Raw genomic sequence first — 19,360 nt, forward strand, 5'->3', positions numbered from 1 at the left:
TGTGGATTATGGGCAAGGATTAGTGCTGGGGTTCCAGTTTTTCACTACATATGTCAGTGATGAGAGTGTCGTATTTTTATGATTACTTGCAGTGCCAAGATAAGTTAAGTGGGATTATGAATACAGAGGATATAAAGAGCCAAATGGCCTACCTCTGTTTCTATGTCTTAGGGTCTTATGGTTTGTTAATGCTGTACAGTGGGGTTTAAACTAGAGTTACAGGGGAGATGGGATCCAGAGTGCCAGAACAGTTAGTGGTGAGGTGGTGGAGGTAGATGTTGGTTAGACCTCAGACTAAGTTAGGGTTCAGAAGGTTGAGCATGATGCGACTGGAGCTGCGTATATTTCAATGCAAGATGTCTCGTAGGAAAGGTGGATAATAGTGAAGAAGATGAGGTAGCTGGTATTCAAATGGGCAATGTGTAGTGAGAGAGAGGTTGTTGATGGGTGAAGACTGGAGTCAATACGTTGAGTTGCAGCATAAAAGGTGGACAATATCAAAAGGGTGAATACAGGACTGATGGTGTTATATTTGAATGAGTGCTGTGTATGGAATAAAGTAGATGAACTTGTAGCACAGTTGCAGATAGGCAGGTATGATGTTGTAGGCATCACTGAATCATGGCTGAAAGAAGATTATAACTGGGAACCTAATGTCCAAGGATGCACATTGTATTAAAAGGATAGGCAGAAAGGCAGAGGGAGTGACATTGCTCTGTTGGTTTTTAAAAAAAGTGAAATCAAATCATTAGAGGTCACATAGAGTTGGGAGGTGTTGAATCATTGTGGATAGAGTTAAGGCACTGCAAGGATAAAAAGACCCCGATGGGAGTTGTATACAGACCTTCAAACAGTAGCAAGGATGTGACCTACAAATTACAACTGGAGATAGAAAATGCATACCAAAAAGTCAATGTTACAATAGTCATGGGAGACTTCAATATGCAGGTAGATTGGAGGAAATCAGGTTGGTGCTGGATTCCAGCAGGGGAATTTCTAGAGTGCCTATGAGATGGGTTTTTAGAGCAGCTTGTGGCTGAGCCCACTAGGAAATTAGCTACTTTGGATTGGATGTTGTGCAGTGCACCGAATTGATAAGTGCACTTAAGGTAAAAGAACCCCTAGGGGAAGTGATCATAATATAATTGAATTCACCCTGAAATTTGTGAAAGAGAAGCTAAAGTGAGATGTATCAGTATACGTACACAATGCTGGAAGAACTCAGCAGGTCAGGCAGCATCCGTGAGAAGAGAGTAGCCAACTTTTCGGGCCGAGACCCTTCATCAGGAATGGGGGGGGGGGGGGGGGTGGAAGAGAGGGCCGAAGCCCAGTAATAGAGATAGGGGAGGGGGTAGGGCCTAGAGGCACCAGGTGGAAAACCAATCAGAGGAAAGATAAAGATGTATCAGTATTGTGGTCGAGTAAAGGGAATTGCAGAGGCATGAGAGAGGGATTGGCTAGAATTGCTGGGAAAAGAACACTGGCTGGGATGATGGCAGAGCAGCAATGGTTGGAATTGCTGGAAGCAATTCAGAAGGCTGAGGATGTATACATACCAAAGGGGAAGAAGTATTCTAAAGCAAAGATTACACAACCATGGCTGACAAGACAACAAAAGGCAAAGAGAGGGCATATAATAGAGCAAAAAATTAGTGGGAAGTTAGAGGATTGGGAAGCTTTTAAAAACCAACAGAAAACAACTAAAGTTATTAAGAAGGCAAAGATGGAATACAAAAGTAAGCTAGCCAGTAATATTTGTTAGCCAAGAGGATATTGAAGTTTCTTCAGATACATAAGTGTGAGAGAGTTGAGAGTGGATATTGGACTGCTGAAAAACGGTGCTGGAGAGGTAGTCATGGGAGACAATGGAATGGCAGACATAATAAGTATGGAGGAAGTTCCAAGAGTCTGGAGTCATGAAGTCTGTGAAGTTACCATAACTAAAAAGGTCTTGGGAATCTGAAAGTTCTGAAGGTAGATCAACACCTGAACCAGATGGTGTACACCCAGGGTACTTAAAGAGGTGGCTGAAGAGGTTGTGGAGGCATTAGTGAGATCTTTCAAGTGTTACTAGATTCTGGAATGTTTCTGGAAGACTGGAAAATTGCAAATGTCACTCCATACTTCAAGAAGGGAGAGAGGCAGAAGAAAGGACACTAAAGGCCAGTTAGTCTGACCTCAATCATTGGGAAGGTATTGGAGTTGATTGTTAAGGATATGGTCTCGGGGTCCTTGGAGACATATGATAAAATAGGCCATAGTCAGTATGGTTTCCTTAAGGGATAATCTTCCCTGACAAATCTGTTGGAATTCTTTGAGGAAATAACAAGCAGGATAAACAAAGGAGAATCGGTTGATATGTACATGGATTTTCAGAAGACTTCTGACAAGTGCCTACAGGAGACAAGTTTTAAGAGCCCATGGTATGACAGGAAAGGTTCTAACATTTATAAAGCAGTGACTGATTGGCAGGATGCAAATAGGGGGAACAAGGGTGCCTTCTGGTTGGGTGCCAGTGACTAGTGGTGCTCACAGGGGTCTGTGTTGTGATTGATTCTTTTTATGTTATATGTCAGTGATTTGGATAGTGGAATTGGTGGCTTTGTTGCAGAGTTTGCAGAGGATATGAAGTTAAGTGGAGGGGCTGGTAGTTTTGATGAAGTCAGCTACAGAAGGATTTAAGCAGGTTAGGGGACTGGGCAAGGAAATGGCAGATGGAATATAGTGTCAGAAAGTATATGGTCATGCACTTTGGTAGAAGAAATGAAAGGATTGACTACTTTCTAAATGGAGAGAAAATACATAAAAACTGAGTTTAGAGGAACTTCCCTAAAGATTAATTTGCAGGTTGAGTCTGGTGAGAAAGGCAAATGCAATGTTAGCATTCATTTCAAGAGGACTAGAATATAAAAGCAAGGATGTAATGTTGAGACTTTATAAAGTAGTCGTGAGGCCTCACTTCAAGTACTGTGAGCAGTTTTGGGCTCCTCATCATAGAAAGGATGTGCTGAAACTGGAGAGTGTTCAAAAGTGGTTCACGAAAATGATTCCAGGATGAATGGCTTTTCATATGAAGAGTGTTTGGCTCTGGGCCTGTATTTACTGGAATTCAGAAGAATGAGGGGTGACCTCTTTGAAACCTGTCAAATGGTGAAAGGCCTTGATAGAATGGATGTGGAGAGGAAGTGTCTTCTGGTGGGAGAGTCTCAGATCAAAGGATGCAGCCTCAGGATAGAGTGACCTTTTAGATAAGGAATTTCTTTAACTAGGGAGTAGTGAATCTGGAATTCTTTGCCACAGGCAGCTATGGATGCCAAGTTTTTATGTATATTTAGGGCAGAGGTTGATTGATTCTAGATTGGTTAGGGCTTGAAGGGATATGGAGAGAAGGCATGAGATTGGGGCTGAGAGGAAAATTGGATCAGCCATGATGAAATAGCGGAGCAGACTTGGCCAAATAGCCTAATTCTGCTCCTGTATTTTATGGTCATGGATATTGAGCAAAAGAATAGCGGCATAGTCAAAGGGCCAGATGGCCTGCTCCTGTTATTAATATTTTTATGAGGGAGGCCAATGGTCTAATCAGATTATTTTTTTAAAACTCTCCTTTGTACATTTTAATGTCAGATAACTGTTTATCTTTTTGAAATCTGGGCAGTTGTCTTGATAAATGCAAGTAAATAGCTTATGAATAAAAATATGCTTTGGTCAGCTTCAGCCATCAGACTGAAAGGGAAGGACAGACAAGGTGAGTTAAAACACAGTATTTATCGTGTGTTCCCTTTCACTAAATACTGAAATTTAGAGAAATGAGACCTTGGAATGCTAGCTGCAGACCTCTATAGGTAGCATATTAGTATGAAGGTAGACATACTACTTTAAGGAGTAGGCTGGTTTTTCCCAGGATTGTATTTAGCATTAGTTGGATCACAAACATGCAAAGAAAGTGATGAAAGCATTCAGCAGGTCAAATGGTGTCCATGGGAGAAAACGTGATTCAGACCCACTGTCTGAACAGTAAAAGCAAAGACACAAGCGTGTTTTAAATTACAGAGGCAGGTGAGGAAAACAGTGAAAATATGTGATAGGGTGCAAATCCAAGTTAGAACATAGAACAGTACAGCAAAGGAATAGGCCCTTTGGCCCAATTTGTTATGCAGAGCTCATTGAATGTCCAACTAAACTAATCCCTTTTGCCTATACAATGTCCATGTACCTCCATTCTCTCTATGTTCATGTGTCAAAAAGCCTCTTCAATGCCAATATCTTTTTTGCTGCTTCTACTAACACCACCCCTCCCTACCACCCCCCCCCCCCCCCCCGCAGTCCAGGCACTTACCACTCTGTGTAAAAGAAAGAAAAACTTGTCCTGCACATTCCCTTTGAACATCCTTTAAATGCATGTCCTCTAATATCAGACATATCTATGGGGTGGAAGATACCAGGTCACTGCTCTTATCTTTGTTTCGCATCATTTTAGAAAATTGTATCAAGTCTCCCCTCAGCTACATCCTTCCTATACTCAATCAGATTTATTGTCACTGTCCTGTGTAGTGTGAAATTTCCTGTTTTGCAGCAGGAGTGCAAAAACAGAATTTCAATAAAATACAAAATAATTAAATAGTGCAAAGAAGTAGTGGTCATGGACTGTTCAGGAATGCAATGACAAAGAGGAAGAAGCTGTTTCTGAATCATGAGTGTGGTCTTCAGCCTCCTGTACCACCTCCCTCTTGATAGTAATGAGAAGAAGGCATGTCCTGACTGGTGAAGTTTGTTAATGATGCTACCTTCTTGAACATGTCTTCAATGGTCAGGAGGGTTGTGCCTGTGATGTGTCTGGCTAAGTCTACAACCTTGTGCAGTCTCTTGCGATCCTGTGTATTAGAGCCTTCATACCAACCTGTGATGCAACTAATTAAAGTGATTTCTACTGTATAGCTATATAAATTTGCAGTAGTCTATTGTGATGTACCAAATCTCTTTAAACTCCGAATGAAGTAGAATCACTGGTGTCCTTCTTTGTGATTGCATCAATCTGTTGGGCCTAGGACAGATCCTCTAAGATGTTGACACCCAGGAATTTAAAGCTACTCAGCCTTTCCACTGCAGACCTCCCCAATGAAGACCAGTCCTTTAGAGGCATGGCAGTGCTGCTATTTCCTTGGGAGTTTGTGAAGATTTGGCATGACATCTAAAACTTTGAGAAACTTTTATAGATGTGGAGTGGAGACTATATTGACTGGCTGCTTCACAGCCTAGTATGGAAACACTAATGCCTTGAACAGAAAATCCTACAAAATGTAGTGGATACTGCCAGTCCATCATGGGTAAAGCTCTTCCAGTCATTGAGCACATCTACGTGAAACGTTGTCATGGAAAAGCAGCATCCATCATCATGGACCCTCTTTTCTTGCCTCTGCCATCAGGAAGAAGGTACCGGAGCCTCAATACTCACCAACAGGTTCAGGAACAGTTACTGCCCCTCAACCATCAGGTTCTTGAACCAAAGGGGAAAACTTCACTCAACTTTACTTGCCCCATCATTGAAATGTTTCCATAACCAATAGAGTCACTTTCAAGAACTCTTCATCTCATACTCTCGATATTTATTTTTTATTAATTATTATTATTTATTTTTGTATTTAAGTTTGTTGTCTTTTGCACACTGGTTGAATGCCCACAATGGTGGTTTTTCTATTATGGATTTATTGAGTATGCCTATATGAATCTCTGGGTTGTATATGTTGCTGTATATGTACTTTATTAATAAATTTACTGTAAACTTTGAGTCAATAACTAGAAGACACTCAATTTAATAGGTAAGAGATGTGAGGAGCAAAGTTATTCACCAAAGGGAGGAGTGGATATTGAACCTATATATATACAGGACTTAAAAAACATCACTGTTTAAAGGTACAGGAAAGAGCATGACACAAGAGGCAAGAGCTGGAAAGTAGGGCTTCCATTTCCTTTGGTATGGGTATTATACAGACTGCACAAAGGTCTTAGACGCCCTAGATTTTTAATATAAATTTTGTTTTGGATGTTTTTGTTTTCTGCATTGGTCTGTCAGTAGAAAAGAACAAATTTTAGACTTCCAAACATTAATTTTCCCCCAAAAATTAATGTTACAGGAAAACGTTTGTATTTTGTTAAAGAAAATAACATAGGTAATAAACCACTTTTCAAATTAAAACTTGAGATTACTTTGCAGGTATATAGCCCAGTGCATGATTAAACAAAGATAACAAATAGATGCTAATGATGAGTTGAATGAACTAAACTGATTAACTGAAAGTGAAATGGGTGTAGAAGGAACCAAATTTAGCAAAGGACAATCAATCTAAAAGGTGAGGGTTTGGCAGATGTGACAGTTTAACCTTCAAATCATCAAACCTTTAAGATCTCTGCAAGAGTGAGTATAGCAACAAGACACAAGGTGGTCATCCTGCATCAGTACTCCTCTCTACAGTCTGGAGAAGTCTTGTCAGAAGTGGTCTTCATGGAAGAGTTGCTGTCAAAAAGCCATTTCTCTGGTATAAATAAAGCCAAATGACTCACTTGTTCACAAAAACACAAGGACTAGGGTGTTGAATAATGGCAACAAATGCTCAGGACTGATGAGTCAAATTTAAAACTTTTGCCTCAAACAGGTAGTAGTTTATCCATGGAAGGCTGGAGAGTTTTACATAGATTATTGTCTGCCACCAGCAATGAAATATGGTGGAGGTTCCCTGCAAATTTGGGACTGCATTTTTGCAAATGGAGTTGGTGATCTGGCCAGAATTAATGGAGTCCTCAGTGCTGAGAAATGCAAGAGATTCTAATCCATCACGCAATACCATCAGGGAGACTTCATTCTGCAGCAGGTCTATGACCCAAAACACATGGCCAAGATCATAAAGAACTACAGTGAAAAGTAGAACAAGGAGTTCTGCAACAGATGTCATGGCCTTTATAGAGCCCTGATCTCAACTCATTGAGGCTGTCTGCAAATACTGGAGAAAGAAGCAAGCAAGACCTCTGAAGTCTGCAGAAGAACTGTAGCAAGTTGTCCAAGATGCTTGGAACAACCTAGCAGCTGATTTTTCTTACAAAACTGCACAACAATGTATCTGTGAGAATTGATGCAGTTTTAAAGGCAAAGTCACAACAAATATTGATTTGATATAGTTTATTTTTACTGTTTGCTGCTCTTCATTGAAAAGTTTTTGTTACTCATTTCATTATTTTTGAAAGCATCTTTGTTTTACAGAATTTTGTTTTAAATGTGCCTAAGGCTTTTGCACAGTTCTGTAGGTGAAACTATTCTGTTCAACACACAGAAAATGCTCAGGAACTCAGCAGGCCTGGTAGCGTCTATGGAAAAACAGTACAGTCAACACTTTGGGCTGAAACCCTTTGGCAGGACTGGAGGGGGAAAAAGCTGAGGAGTAGATTTAAAGGTGGGGGGAGGGGAGAGAAACACCAGGTGATAGATGAAACCTGGGCGGGGAGGAATGAAGTAAAGAGCTGGCAAGTTGATTGGTGAAAGAGACGGAAAGCCATGGAAGAAAGAAAAAGGAGGGAGGAGCACCGGAGGGAGGTGGCAAGGAGTTGGTGAGAGAGCGAAAAGGGGATTGGAAATGGTGAAGGAGGGGTGTGGTTGGGGTCATTACTGGAAGTTTAAGAAATTGATGTTCATGCCATTAGGTTGGAGGCTATCCAAACTGAATACAAGGTATTGTTCCTCCAACCTAAGTGTGGCCTCAGGCTTTTTTCTCCAGTCCTACCAAAGATTTGTGGCTTGAAGCATCGACTGTACTTTTTTACATAGATGTTGCCTGGCCCACTGAGTTCCTCTAGCATTTTCCGTGTGTTACTCGAATTTCCAGCATCTGCAGATTTTCTCTTCTCTGTATTCTATTCATTGTTTTAATTCCAATGAAGATTAATTCCTGTCACCACTTAGAGCATAAATGTTTGTTAATATGTTATTTCTGTGTGGAATTTGATGGTTAGTATGACGGTGTTTTGAAAGTATTTTTAATGGTATTCCCATATGTTTTCCCCAACCTGAATCCCACATGTGAGAGAATGTCTCTGAAGAAGAAAGCACCAGAATTTAAATCTGGAGTTGGGTCTTGGAGATAAATTGACTACCAATTGGTTCAAAGACAGAAACTGAGAATCCCGTGTGAAGGTAACTTCTACACTGAAAAATAAGTGTCAACTAGTCAGGGTTTCAATTATAATAAAAAGATTAATTTAAATTAACACCATTCAAAAAAAACTGGTGAGTATAAAATGTGAAATATTTTAAAGCATTCTGTTTCCTTAAGTTCTGTAAACAAGTCACAAATATATTGTCTTATTAGCTTCGTCATCATCAAGCACAACTGAAAAAAAGCCAACAGAAACAGTTTCTGATACACAACGTGGTACAAAGCAAAGTAAAGCAAATGTTTGGGTGGAAGGTGTCTCACCTGAAGGGTATACCTATTACTACAACACTGGAACAGGAGGTAAGAATTGGAGTGATTTAAATTAAATCAATTTAATAAACTTGTAGAAAAATATAGTTGTTGAATGCTAGTAATTTATCCCCTATCTGTGGCAAAAATGGTAGTTTTGCTTCTGAGCTACAGGCTTTTGAGAAATCTTTTGTAGCACAATAACCTAAAGGTAACACAAATAAAAGCTAAACACAAGATTCTGCAGTTGCAGGAAATTCAGAGCAGTGCACACAAAATGCTGGAGGAACTCAGCAAATTAGGCAACATCTATGGAGGGAAATAAACAGTCGGCATTTTAGGGTAAGACCCTTCATCGGGACGGGAAAGGAAGGGGAAAGAAGCTAGAATAAGGTGGGAGGGGAAGAAGTACAAGCTGGCAGGTGATAGGTGAAACCAGGTAAAGGGGGAAATTGTTAAAACATAAAGGTCTAAAGGAATCTGATAGAGGACAGTGGACCTTAGGAGAAAGGGAATAAGGAGGGGCTCCAGAGGGTTGTGATGGGCAGTTGAGAAGAGCAGGGTTAAGAAGGGAGCCAGAATGGGGAATGGAAAAAAAAAGAGACTGGGGGGGGGGAGGGGGAGGAGTGAGAAATTACCAGAGGTTAGAGAAATTGATGTCCATGCCATCAGATTGGAGGCTACCCAAACAGAATGAGGAGCTGCTCCTCCAACCTGAGTGTGACCTATTTGTAGCAGTGGAGAAGCCATGTACCAACATGTTGGAATGGGAATGGAAAGTTGAATTAAATTGGCTGGCCACCGGAAAACCCTGGCTTTTGTGGCAGATGGATTGAAAGCACTCAGCGAAGCGGTCTCTCAATCTACATTGACTCCCTCTGATGTAGAGGAGAACTCACTTGGGAGTACCTGAAAGAATGTATGATTACAACAGACTTGAAAGTGCAGTTTTGCCTCAACTGGGAAGACTGTTTGGGGCCTTGAATGGTGGTGAAGGAAGAGATATAGGGGCAGGTGTAGCTTGCAGGGATGTGCCAGGAGGCAAATCAGTGGAGAGGGATGAGTGGACAAGGGAATCAAGTGGAGGGCGACCTCTGCAGAAAGTGGAATGTTGGGGTTGTGGTGGGTAGAGGGAAAGATGTGCTTAGTGGTAGGATTCTGTTGTAGGTGGCAGAAGTTATGGAGAATGTGGTGGATACGGAGACTCATGAGGTGGTAAATACTTTCATAATCTGCCTTAAAACTTCTATTTTAAAGAACACCTTATTTATGCTTCCTGCGAGCAGAATTGATACTCAAATTTGGAAGCTGCTCCTACAGCATTATTGTGCATAAAACAGAAAATGCAGGAAATAGTTGAGTCAGGCAGCAGCTATGGAAAGAGAAGTAGAGCTGATCTTTCAGGCTGATGACTTCTGAAAATAATGGTCTTTGAAGGGTCTGCAAACTCTTTCTTCTTTCTCCATCCATAGATCTGCCTGACTTGCTGAGTGTTTTCAGCAATTTCTACATTTTCTTCAGATTTCTGATATCTGCATGTTTTAAATCTACAACTGTTCTGTAATTGAATCCAAAATAAGTGCTTGATTTAATGCTTGAGAAATAACTTTCAGCTTGCTGATCTTCAGTATATAAATAATCGTGTAAGATGTCTACCAGTGTTTATTCATTCTACTTTGTATTGTTTTATCTCCATTTGGCTCTTCTTGAACACTATTGACTTGTCCCATCTCTTGTCTCATCTCCTTTCCTCTCATCTAGCTGCTAGTTTTAAAGTTGCTGTGAATCCACCAGTAGACTAGGATGTCGTCTCTGGGGTTCTGGCATTATATTTTCTGGAGGCAACCTGAATTCCTTTCGTGCTTTTGTGTTGCATTAAATTTTATGGATTAATTTGCCATCTGCTTCTCTAAATGGCATAACCCCTCATTGTGCATCTCTTCCAACAGAGATGTCTGTTTTGCTCTTAATAAAACAGTGATGTTTTATTCTGCATTTTGTACTTTTCTGAATCATTTTCTGGATCTTTACATTTTGGTATGTTTGATGCATTTTCTTTGATTTAAAGAAGAATCTTTGTTTCTCATAAGGATTGTTAGCAGCAAAGGTCTCATAATTTCTTAAATCATGTACATATTTGAGCATTCTTCATCTCATTATCAAAATGTTTGTGAAAATTTAAGTCATATTTTCTATCCAAAAATGCACTTTTCTTACCCACCACTCTGCAACTCTTAGTCTGTCAAGTCCATAATACTTTATGAGAGAAATTTATTGAAGCTTGTGTTCAGATAAATATTTGAAATAACAAGATTTGTTAATATAGAGGGTTGTTTTAATGTTAACTGCCACAGTACTCTCCTAAAATTGTTACTGGAATGCACACAGGAGGCTGGAAATAACTATGACACTGTTCTGTCTAAAAGCTGTGCAAGGCTTCCAGGTATCTCTGATGTCAGGGCTAACATTTTACTTCAGGGCACCAATTAAAATGTTCTCTTCAGCTAGATTTTAGGAGCATTTTGTTTTGTGGTTCCTTTGGCTATCCAGGCACCAGGCCACCACTGTGAATATGGCAATAAACCTTCAAACTTAGGAATCTTATTTCTCCCAACTTGGTTCTCACATGGAGTATGTGGAAAATTTGATATTTGCCCAATTTGCTCAACTTCATCAATTATTGGAACACCTGAAGGCAATCAAGGACTTTGGAAAACATGAATTAGTAAATGTCAGTGTGGATTTGATGTGGACAATTTGATTTTAACTACTTTAAAGTCTCTGAAGTTGCAGGATTTTTAAAGATAGAATGAATCAAATTTGTGTGAATACTGTATATTAACAAAAGCCATACTTGATGAAGTATAAAATGGCCATGGCAAAATTGAGCTCTAAGTAATTAATGGGGTATTGCTTGCATAAAAGTGCAAATGGATAAAGCTCAGAAGCAGGAGGTAGTTACGATATGTTTCCACAGGCTGGTGAAGAGTATACAGTATCAGAGCACCACTTTTCGGTATATATTAATGGCTGGGAGTCAGATAAGCAGGTCATTATTTCATTTTCTGCTGGTGATACAAACCTTACAAATGAAGATAGAGTTTGGTCACAGACTTTGGTTAGAAATAATAAAACCAGTATTTGCAATAGAGTATTAAATGCTGGCTTTGGCAATAGATTCTGCATCCTGTGAGTGAGTCTTGAAGCAACAATTCTGTACAATGACTAAAGAAAATGAGTTTGCTAGCTGGAAATTATTAAAGGGAGATCTGACAGGCTTTTGAAATCTTGGTTTACTAGATGGGCTGACTCCATGGAGATTCTAGCACTGGAGTGCTATAGATAATGGTTGGAGATCTGCCTGTGGTCAGGATGTTTGGGTCTTCTGAGGTTATAGAGAAGTTCTGAAAATTACTGATGTTGAGAAATGGTGGCAATTCCATGCCATACTGCTAGTTGAAACCCAAAACAATCCAAGCTATTGAATCTTAATCAATTTCATTCCTTTCAATGAGCCTGTGAAAATTTTGTACTTTATCCTGCATTCTTATTGCATCAGAATATCTTAACCTCCCTTGACAGCTTCAGAAGAAACAATGCATTATACAAAATATTTCTGTGGTCTCTAATTGCTTATCTTTTAAACTACCTGCCTTTAATTTGGTTGAAGAGAGCTAAATCACCAGTTTGGTTCTCCTTAGCTAAAAATTCTTTGTACTTAGACAAATATTTAAATCAGCCTTCAGCATCTACCTTGATGCACTGTTTTTTTGAATTGATCCATATGAGCAGTATGCAAGACAAGCTATTACAGTACTTGACAATAATTCCAATTCCATCTTTGTAGACTTCGATATTTTATTTCTGGTATCTGGAGCTTAGAATTCTGGAATTGGTCAAAAATATTATGCCAGAAGTTAATGCGCTAGATTTGTACTAAGCCATTTCATGTTTTGGTAGATTTCGTGGTATCTGACAGTAGTTTGGATCAGCTTTACAAAAGTTTCGAAAAATACTAATTGGGTGGTTTTTTTTATTCAAGCTGTTTGGAAATGACGCTAAATAGTACCTCCTTCCTCATAGTTAGAGACTTTGCATATTCATTATTCCAACTTTTAGAAATTCTTGAAGTTTTCTGTTCAAGAAAATTAGTGAAAGGCCTGGCTCTCACTATAAACAATTCTTATTGTAGATTGCTTGTACTTGATTTAACATTCTAATGGAATTCATCAGATTGGTTTCTTCATATCATTAATCAAATATGTATGGTTGAAGGAGCTTTTTCTCCCCATTTTATCTGCCACCATAAATCAGAGTTGTTGTGTATATCTTAGAGTTACTTGTAGAAGCAAGTGTTCTTCATAGCTTTGAGGCAATGTATTTCCCATTATATAATAAATGAGGCCAAATTAAATGGTTCCAGCACCCTATAAGCTAAACATTCTGTAGGAAAGGTCGCTCAAGTTAAAATCAAAGGTCATTTTATTCACAATGTTCACTAATTTATAACATTCACTACTTACTGCCTATTTATGCAAATCCAAGCTATTGAATCTTAATCAACTCCATTCCTTTCAATGAGCCAGTGAGAATTTTGTACTTAATTCTGTATTCTTATTGCATCAGAATATCTTAACCCCCCTTGACAGCTTCAGAAGAAGCAATGTATTATACAAGACATTTCTGTTTAGGACAACAATGAAGGTTCTCCATTGCTGTCTGTCCAACCAATTTTGGTCTTGGTCTTGGTGATGTCCAGGGTTTCCTTCATCAAGCCAGTAGCTTCCTCTCTGTTTTCACAACTGTCAGCCATGCAAGTCCTGGGTGGAGACTCAAGAATACCGTTGCACATACAATACTGTACAAAAGTCTTAGCGCATATACAGTTGCAAGAAAAAGTTTGTGAAAAGTTGGCAATTACCTTCAGCAAAAGGACAATACAGGGACAAGATCCAGACACACGCAGCTCATGGCAAGGTCTATATATCATCGCAGACTTCAAAGCTAAATGCAGTGGTGTTTCCAGTATCACTGCCTCTCTTCCAGATAAACTGAATCTTTTTTACGCTTAGTTTGATATCGTCAACACAGCCCCTGAGGAGAGCTGCCAAATCGACCTGCACCTTGATCATCTCTGAGGCTGAAGTACCCAGGTGTTCCCAGCAAATGGACAGCCACAAGGCTGCGGGACCAGATGGTATCCCGGGGCAGGTACTCGGGATGTGCTTGGCACAACTGGCAGGTGTGTTTACACACATTTTTAATCTCTCCCTCTCCCAGTGTAGAGTGCCCTCCTGTTTCAAAACATCCACCTTTGCCCTGTACCTCCAAAGACCAAGGTAACATCTCTGAATGACTGGCATCCTGTCGCACTCACCTCAATAATAAGCAAATTTGTTGAGAGGCTGGTCAAGGACTACATCTGCAGCATGCTACCAACCACACTGGATCCCCTACATTTCGCCTACTGACACAACCGATCGACAAATGACGCAATAGCCACTGCTCTACACACCATCCTTACACATCTGGAGAGGGATGCTTATGTGAGAATGCTGTTCTTGGACTACAGTTCAGCATTCAACATCATAATTCCCTCCAGGCTCGACCCTGCCTTGTGTAGCTGGATTTTAGACTTCCTGTCAGACCGCAGCAGGTGGTAAGAGTGGGCTCCCTCATCTTTGCCCCCCAACCCTCAACACAGATGCCCCTCAGGGCTGTCCTAAGCCCCTTTACTCTCTGTATATCCATGACTGTGTTGCCACCCACAGACCCAATCTGCTAATTAAATTTTCTGACAATACTACATTGATTGGCCTAATCTCAAATAATAATGAGGCAACCTACGGAGAAGAAGCCATCACCCTGACACAGTGGTGTCAAGAAAGCAACCTCAATGTCACAAGAATAAAGGAGCTAGTTGTGGACTACAGGAGAAATGGAGACAAGCTAACCCCTCTTGATATCAATGGATCTGGGGTTGAGAGGGTGAACAGCTTTAAGTTCCTTGGCATACACATCACCGAGGATCTCATGTGGTCTGTACATACCGGCTATGTGATGAAAAAGGCACAACAGCACCTCTTTCACCTTAGATGGTTGAAGAAGTTTGGTATGGGCCCCCAAATCCCAAGAACTTTCTACAGGGGCACATTTGAGAGCATCCTGACTGGCTGCATCTCTGCCTGGTATGGGAATTGTACTCCCCCCCCCCCCCCCCCCCCCCCCCAATTGCAGGACTCTGCAGAGAGTGGTGCGGACAGCCCAGTGTATCTGTAGATGTGAACTTCCCATTATTCAGGGCATTTACAAAGACGGGTGTGTAAAAAGGGCCTGAAGGATGACCTCATTGGAGGCCCGAGCCACCCCAACCACAAACTTTTCCAACTACTACCATCCGGGAAACTGTACTGCTGCATTAAAGCCAGGACTAACAGGTTCTGGGACAGCTTCTTCCACCAGGCCATACGACTAATTCATCCTGATACAATTGTATTTCTATGCTATATTGACTGTCCTGTTGTACATGCTATTTATTACAAACTACTATACATTGCACAGATGGAGACGTAACATAAAGATTTCTACTCATCATGTATGTGAAGGATGTGAGTAATAAAGTCAATTCAATACCTGTTTTTTTTTTTTGCATTAATTTCTCATAAAATGCCTGATCATCTAAGCCACAATAATAGACAAAGACAGTTTGCCTAGGCTAATAATAATTATACTACTTTTCGTCAATACTAATAAGTACACCATTTAAACAATCTCAGTCCAGGTTAGAAAAAGTATGTGAACCTCTGGGGTATGCCTTCTACAAAAGCCATTTATAGTCAGGTGTTCCTATCAATGAGATGAGATTAGAAGTGTTGGTTGTAGAGGTGCCCTGCCCTATATTTTAAAAAAAAGCACACAGTCAGCTTACTGACAGAGCATGCTCCATTCAAGAAAGATGTGTTTATCTGCACCATGCCTTGATCAAAACAACTTTCAGATGACCTGAGAAGAATTGTAAAGATGCATGAAGTTGGAAAACACTACAAAAGCATTTCTAAATACCTGTGTTCATCATTCCACAGTAAGAGAAATTGTCTGCAAATGGAGGAAATTCAGTACTGTCGCTACTCTTCCTAGGAGTGGGCATCCTTCACACCAATAGCACAATGTGCAATGCTGAAGGAGGTGAAAAAAAATGAAGGGTAACAGCAAAAGACTTGTAGAAATATCTAGAACCTGCTAAAGTCTTTATTCATATGTCCACTATAATAAACACACCGAACAAGAATGGTGTTCATGGAAGGACACCACAGAGGAAAACACTGCTCTCCAAAAATAAAAATTGATGCACATCTCAAATTTGCAAAAGACCTCTTGGATGTTCTAGAAGGCTTCTGGGACAATGTTCTGTGTACAGATGAGACAACAGTTGAACTTTTTGGCAGATATGCACATTGCTAAGTCTGGAGGAAAAATGGCACTGCACACTAACAACAAAACCTCATCCCAGTTGTGAAGCATGGTGGAAGGAGCATCATGGTTTGGGGCTGCTTTGCTGCCTCAGGACTTGGACAGCTTGTAACTGTTTAGGGAGCAATGAAATCATAATTGTATCAAGACATTTTGCTGGAGAATATCAGGGTAGCAGTCCGTCATCACCTGTAGCTTAATAGAGATGGATGATGAAACAAGTCAATAATCCGAAACACAAGAGTAAATCAACAACAGAATGGTTTAAAAGGAAGATAATTTGTGTTTTGGAATGGCTAAGCCAGTGTCTAGAACTTAACCCAATTGAGATGCTGTGGTATGACCTGAAGAGGGCTGATCGTGCAAGGTCTCCCAGAAATATTGATGAACTGAAACAGTTTTATGTGGAGGAATGGTCTGAAATTCCTCCTCGCTGTTGTGCAAGTCTGATCAGCAGCTACAGGAAACATTTGGTGGAGGTTTTGACTGCTAAAGGGGGTTCTGTCAGTTATTAAGCGCAAGGGTTCACATAATTTTCACAGCCTGGACTGTGAATGTTTAAACAATGTATTCAATAAAGACATGAAAAGTACAATTGTGTGTGTGTGTGTTACTGGTTAGGCAGATTGTGTTTGTCTATTATTGTGAACTAGATGAAGTTCAGACCACATTTTATGAATAATTAATGCAGGAAACCAAGTAATTGCAAAAGGTTCACAAATGTTTTCTTGCAGCTGTATATAGTTAGGGTGCCAAAGACTGGATTTGTCAATGTGAAGCAAAGAGCAAGTTTATAAACCTGGTGGGAGCAAAGGATGTGGGGAATGGCGACGGTGGAGTGCCCCGGGAGAGGTGTGGGACAGGTGACAGAGAAAGAGTGCCAGGGGTGGGATGAGGCATGGGTGCAGACACACTCAGCCCCGAGATGTCAGGCAAGGTAGGTAATTCCATTCCAAACGGTTTATTGATCTTTGCAGAAATGTATCTCTGGTGCTTCATGCTCCCTCCCCTTTCCCTGCTCTAGACCCATATTAGATTCAGGTTTATCATCACTCACATATGTCATGAAATGTGTGTGTGCTTTTTTGCACCCCAGCTGTATAGATGTGCCCAAGTCTTTTGCACAGTACTGTAGATGTAGGATTTTTCATTGCTGTTTTTGTAAGTTTTGTTTGTCCAGTTAGGGTGGTCAGACCACTCAGTCTGGCCTCTACCCATTGAGCTGTTTGGCATGGGTGACCCTAGCAAGAGCTGAAGCCCAAGGCCCTGGCTTCAGCTAGCATAGCTTTCTGGGTCAGTGAGGCATGCATGCCTCCAAACCATGGCAAGGTTGTCTTCTTGGTGGTGATAACTTGCGTGATGTAATTTTGCCTTCAGAAGCTTGGTTTACCCTTCTATAGGTATATAACTGTTTGGTTATAATTCCAGTGTATGCAGAGGACGTAAAGTGAAGTGGATGATTGTGCATCATTAAAAGAACAGAGGGCCCACATTTACAATTTCAGAATGGGAAGAGGTTGTGAATACTTGTTTTCGGCTTAGCACACATCAGGACAAACTGAATGAAATTTTGATTTCAGTTATTGAGGATTTGCTCAATAAGTGCTCATAAATATTGATTAATGTTCATCAAAGCCTTGGAGAAGATCTCAAGAAGATGAACTAGAATGGGACCAGTTTAGCAGGATTGAAGTACATTTGAAGAGTGAAGAGGTTCTTGAAGTGAAGTTTGGCACATTTGATAGAGAACATATAAGATTTAAAGTTTGGTAGTATTGGAAGAAACTTTACTAGTGTCAGCTGGATTGAAAATGGGAGAATACAGATTTGAGATGCTTGACAGAAATATTAGTAAGGAAATAGATCCTTACATAGGGTATTACAGTACCCTGTTTGTGCTTCCATTCATTGCCAGCTAGTCTTTTCTGTCTACAACAGGTTTGAGCTCCTGAAACATAATATACCACCTACACAGACTGGCAGAGCAGGAACCCAGCAGTATACTGCCAACTGAAGTTACAAAGCAGTTACTGCATGGGGAGGAGTGGGTGAGAAGACACCATGCTAGTTATTCCTTGTCAAATAAATTGACATTTTTGGGGAGTTACAATCAAGTGAAGGTATTTGGAGCATTGCCTCATAGATCTGTAATAAGTCAAAACTAGTCTTAATTCTCCTTTCTCCTCATTGGTCTGTTTCTCAATCAAAAATTAATTCCAATCTGTATCATTATCTGCTTTGAACTCTTATTTAATAGAAGTTTCTTGTGAGGGGTGAAGCTACCTTGATGATAAGGTAACAGATAAAATTACTACTTAGAGGTGGTTATTACGCTTAGTACAATGAGGAATGCACTTAGAATATTTTGTTCTTTTCTATGAAACCTGCCATGGTGTCACAGTCTGTCTTCGAAGAAAGGTTAAATTGCTTTTGAATCTTTTACATGCTTTTTGTGTTGGCCTTGCAGTGTACTTAGTCATATGTACATTGCTTCAGATCATTTGGCAGGAATAGTACCATAGTTCTCCAGGTTTAATTACAATCTTGTTCTTTGCTCTCAGTTATTTGCAAATCAAGCAGCTGGTTATGGCAGCCAAGTACAATGGATTCAGGCTAATTGGGGCACATCAAGACCAGGAGGCTTGGCCCAATTAAGCAGCTGCCCCAGTTCTTCAAATTTTCATGGAAATAGTTAGAAAGTTATAAGAGATAAAGTGCCATTTAATTGAGTAATAAATAATGTATTTAAATGAAACACTGAACAAATTAGAGCACGAGCAATATTACTACAGTCCTATAAAACTTTGTATTAGTTTGTAATGGTTGCAGCTGAGGAATTCATCAAATGTATGCTAGTGTAGTACTCGATTGGTAAACTATCCATTCTTAGCCCCTTCTTAAAGCTTCGAAGTTTAACGTTTTCCCAATAACAAAAAACTAATTTTTTTATTAGTTCCTGACATATTTGAACAACACAACAGTTATAAAGAACAAAGAACAATACAGCACAGTACTGGCCATTCGGCCCACAGTGATGTGCCGACCCTTAAACCCTTCTCCCCCCCCCCAATATAACCCTCCACCTTAAATTCCACCATATACCTGTCCAGTAGTCTCTTAAATTTCACTAGTGTATCTGCCTCCACCACTGACTCAGGCAGTGCATTCCACGCACCAACCACTCTGAGTAAAAAAAAAAAACCTTCCTCTAATATCCTCCTTGAACTTCCCTCCCCTTACCTTAAAGCCATGTTCTCTTATATTGAGCAGTGGTGCCCTGGGAAGAGGCGCTGGCTGTCCACTCTATCTATTCCTCTTAATATCTCGTATACCTCTATCATGTCTCCTGTCATCCTCTTCCTCTCTGAAGAGTAAAGCCCTAGCTCCCTTAATCTCTGATCATAATGCATACTCTCTAAACCGGGCAGCATCCTGGT

The 19,360-nt window shown here is 40.3% G+C and overlaps 1 protein-coding gene across 2 annotated transcripts in view; it reads left to right on the forward strand.

Annotated features, from left to right (window-relative positions):
- Positions 1-19,360, forward strand: part of wbp4 (WW domain binding protein 4) — a 56,427-nt gene that overhangs the window by 18,833 nt on the left and 18,234 nt on the right. For both annotated transcript variants that reach the window (XM_073046027.1, XM_073046028.1), the window contains exon 5: positions 8,358-8,504. In XM_073046027.1, the coding sequence (XP_072902128.1) occupies positions 8,358-8,504 (147 nt within the window). The remainder of the gene's footprint in view (positions 1-8,357; positions 8,505-19,360) is intronic.

Source organism: Hemitrygon akajei, chromosome 5, assembly GCF_048418815.1.
Source record: "Hemitrygon akajei chromosome 5, sHemAka1.3, whole genome shotgun sequence".
Taxonomy (NCBI): domain Eukaryota; kingdom Metazoa; phylum Chordata; class Chondrichthyes; order Myliobatiformes; family Dasyatidae; genus Hemitrygon; species Hemitrygon akajei.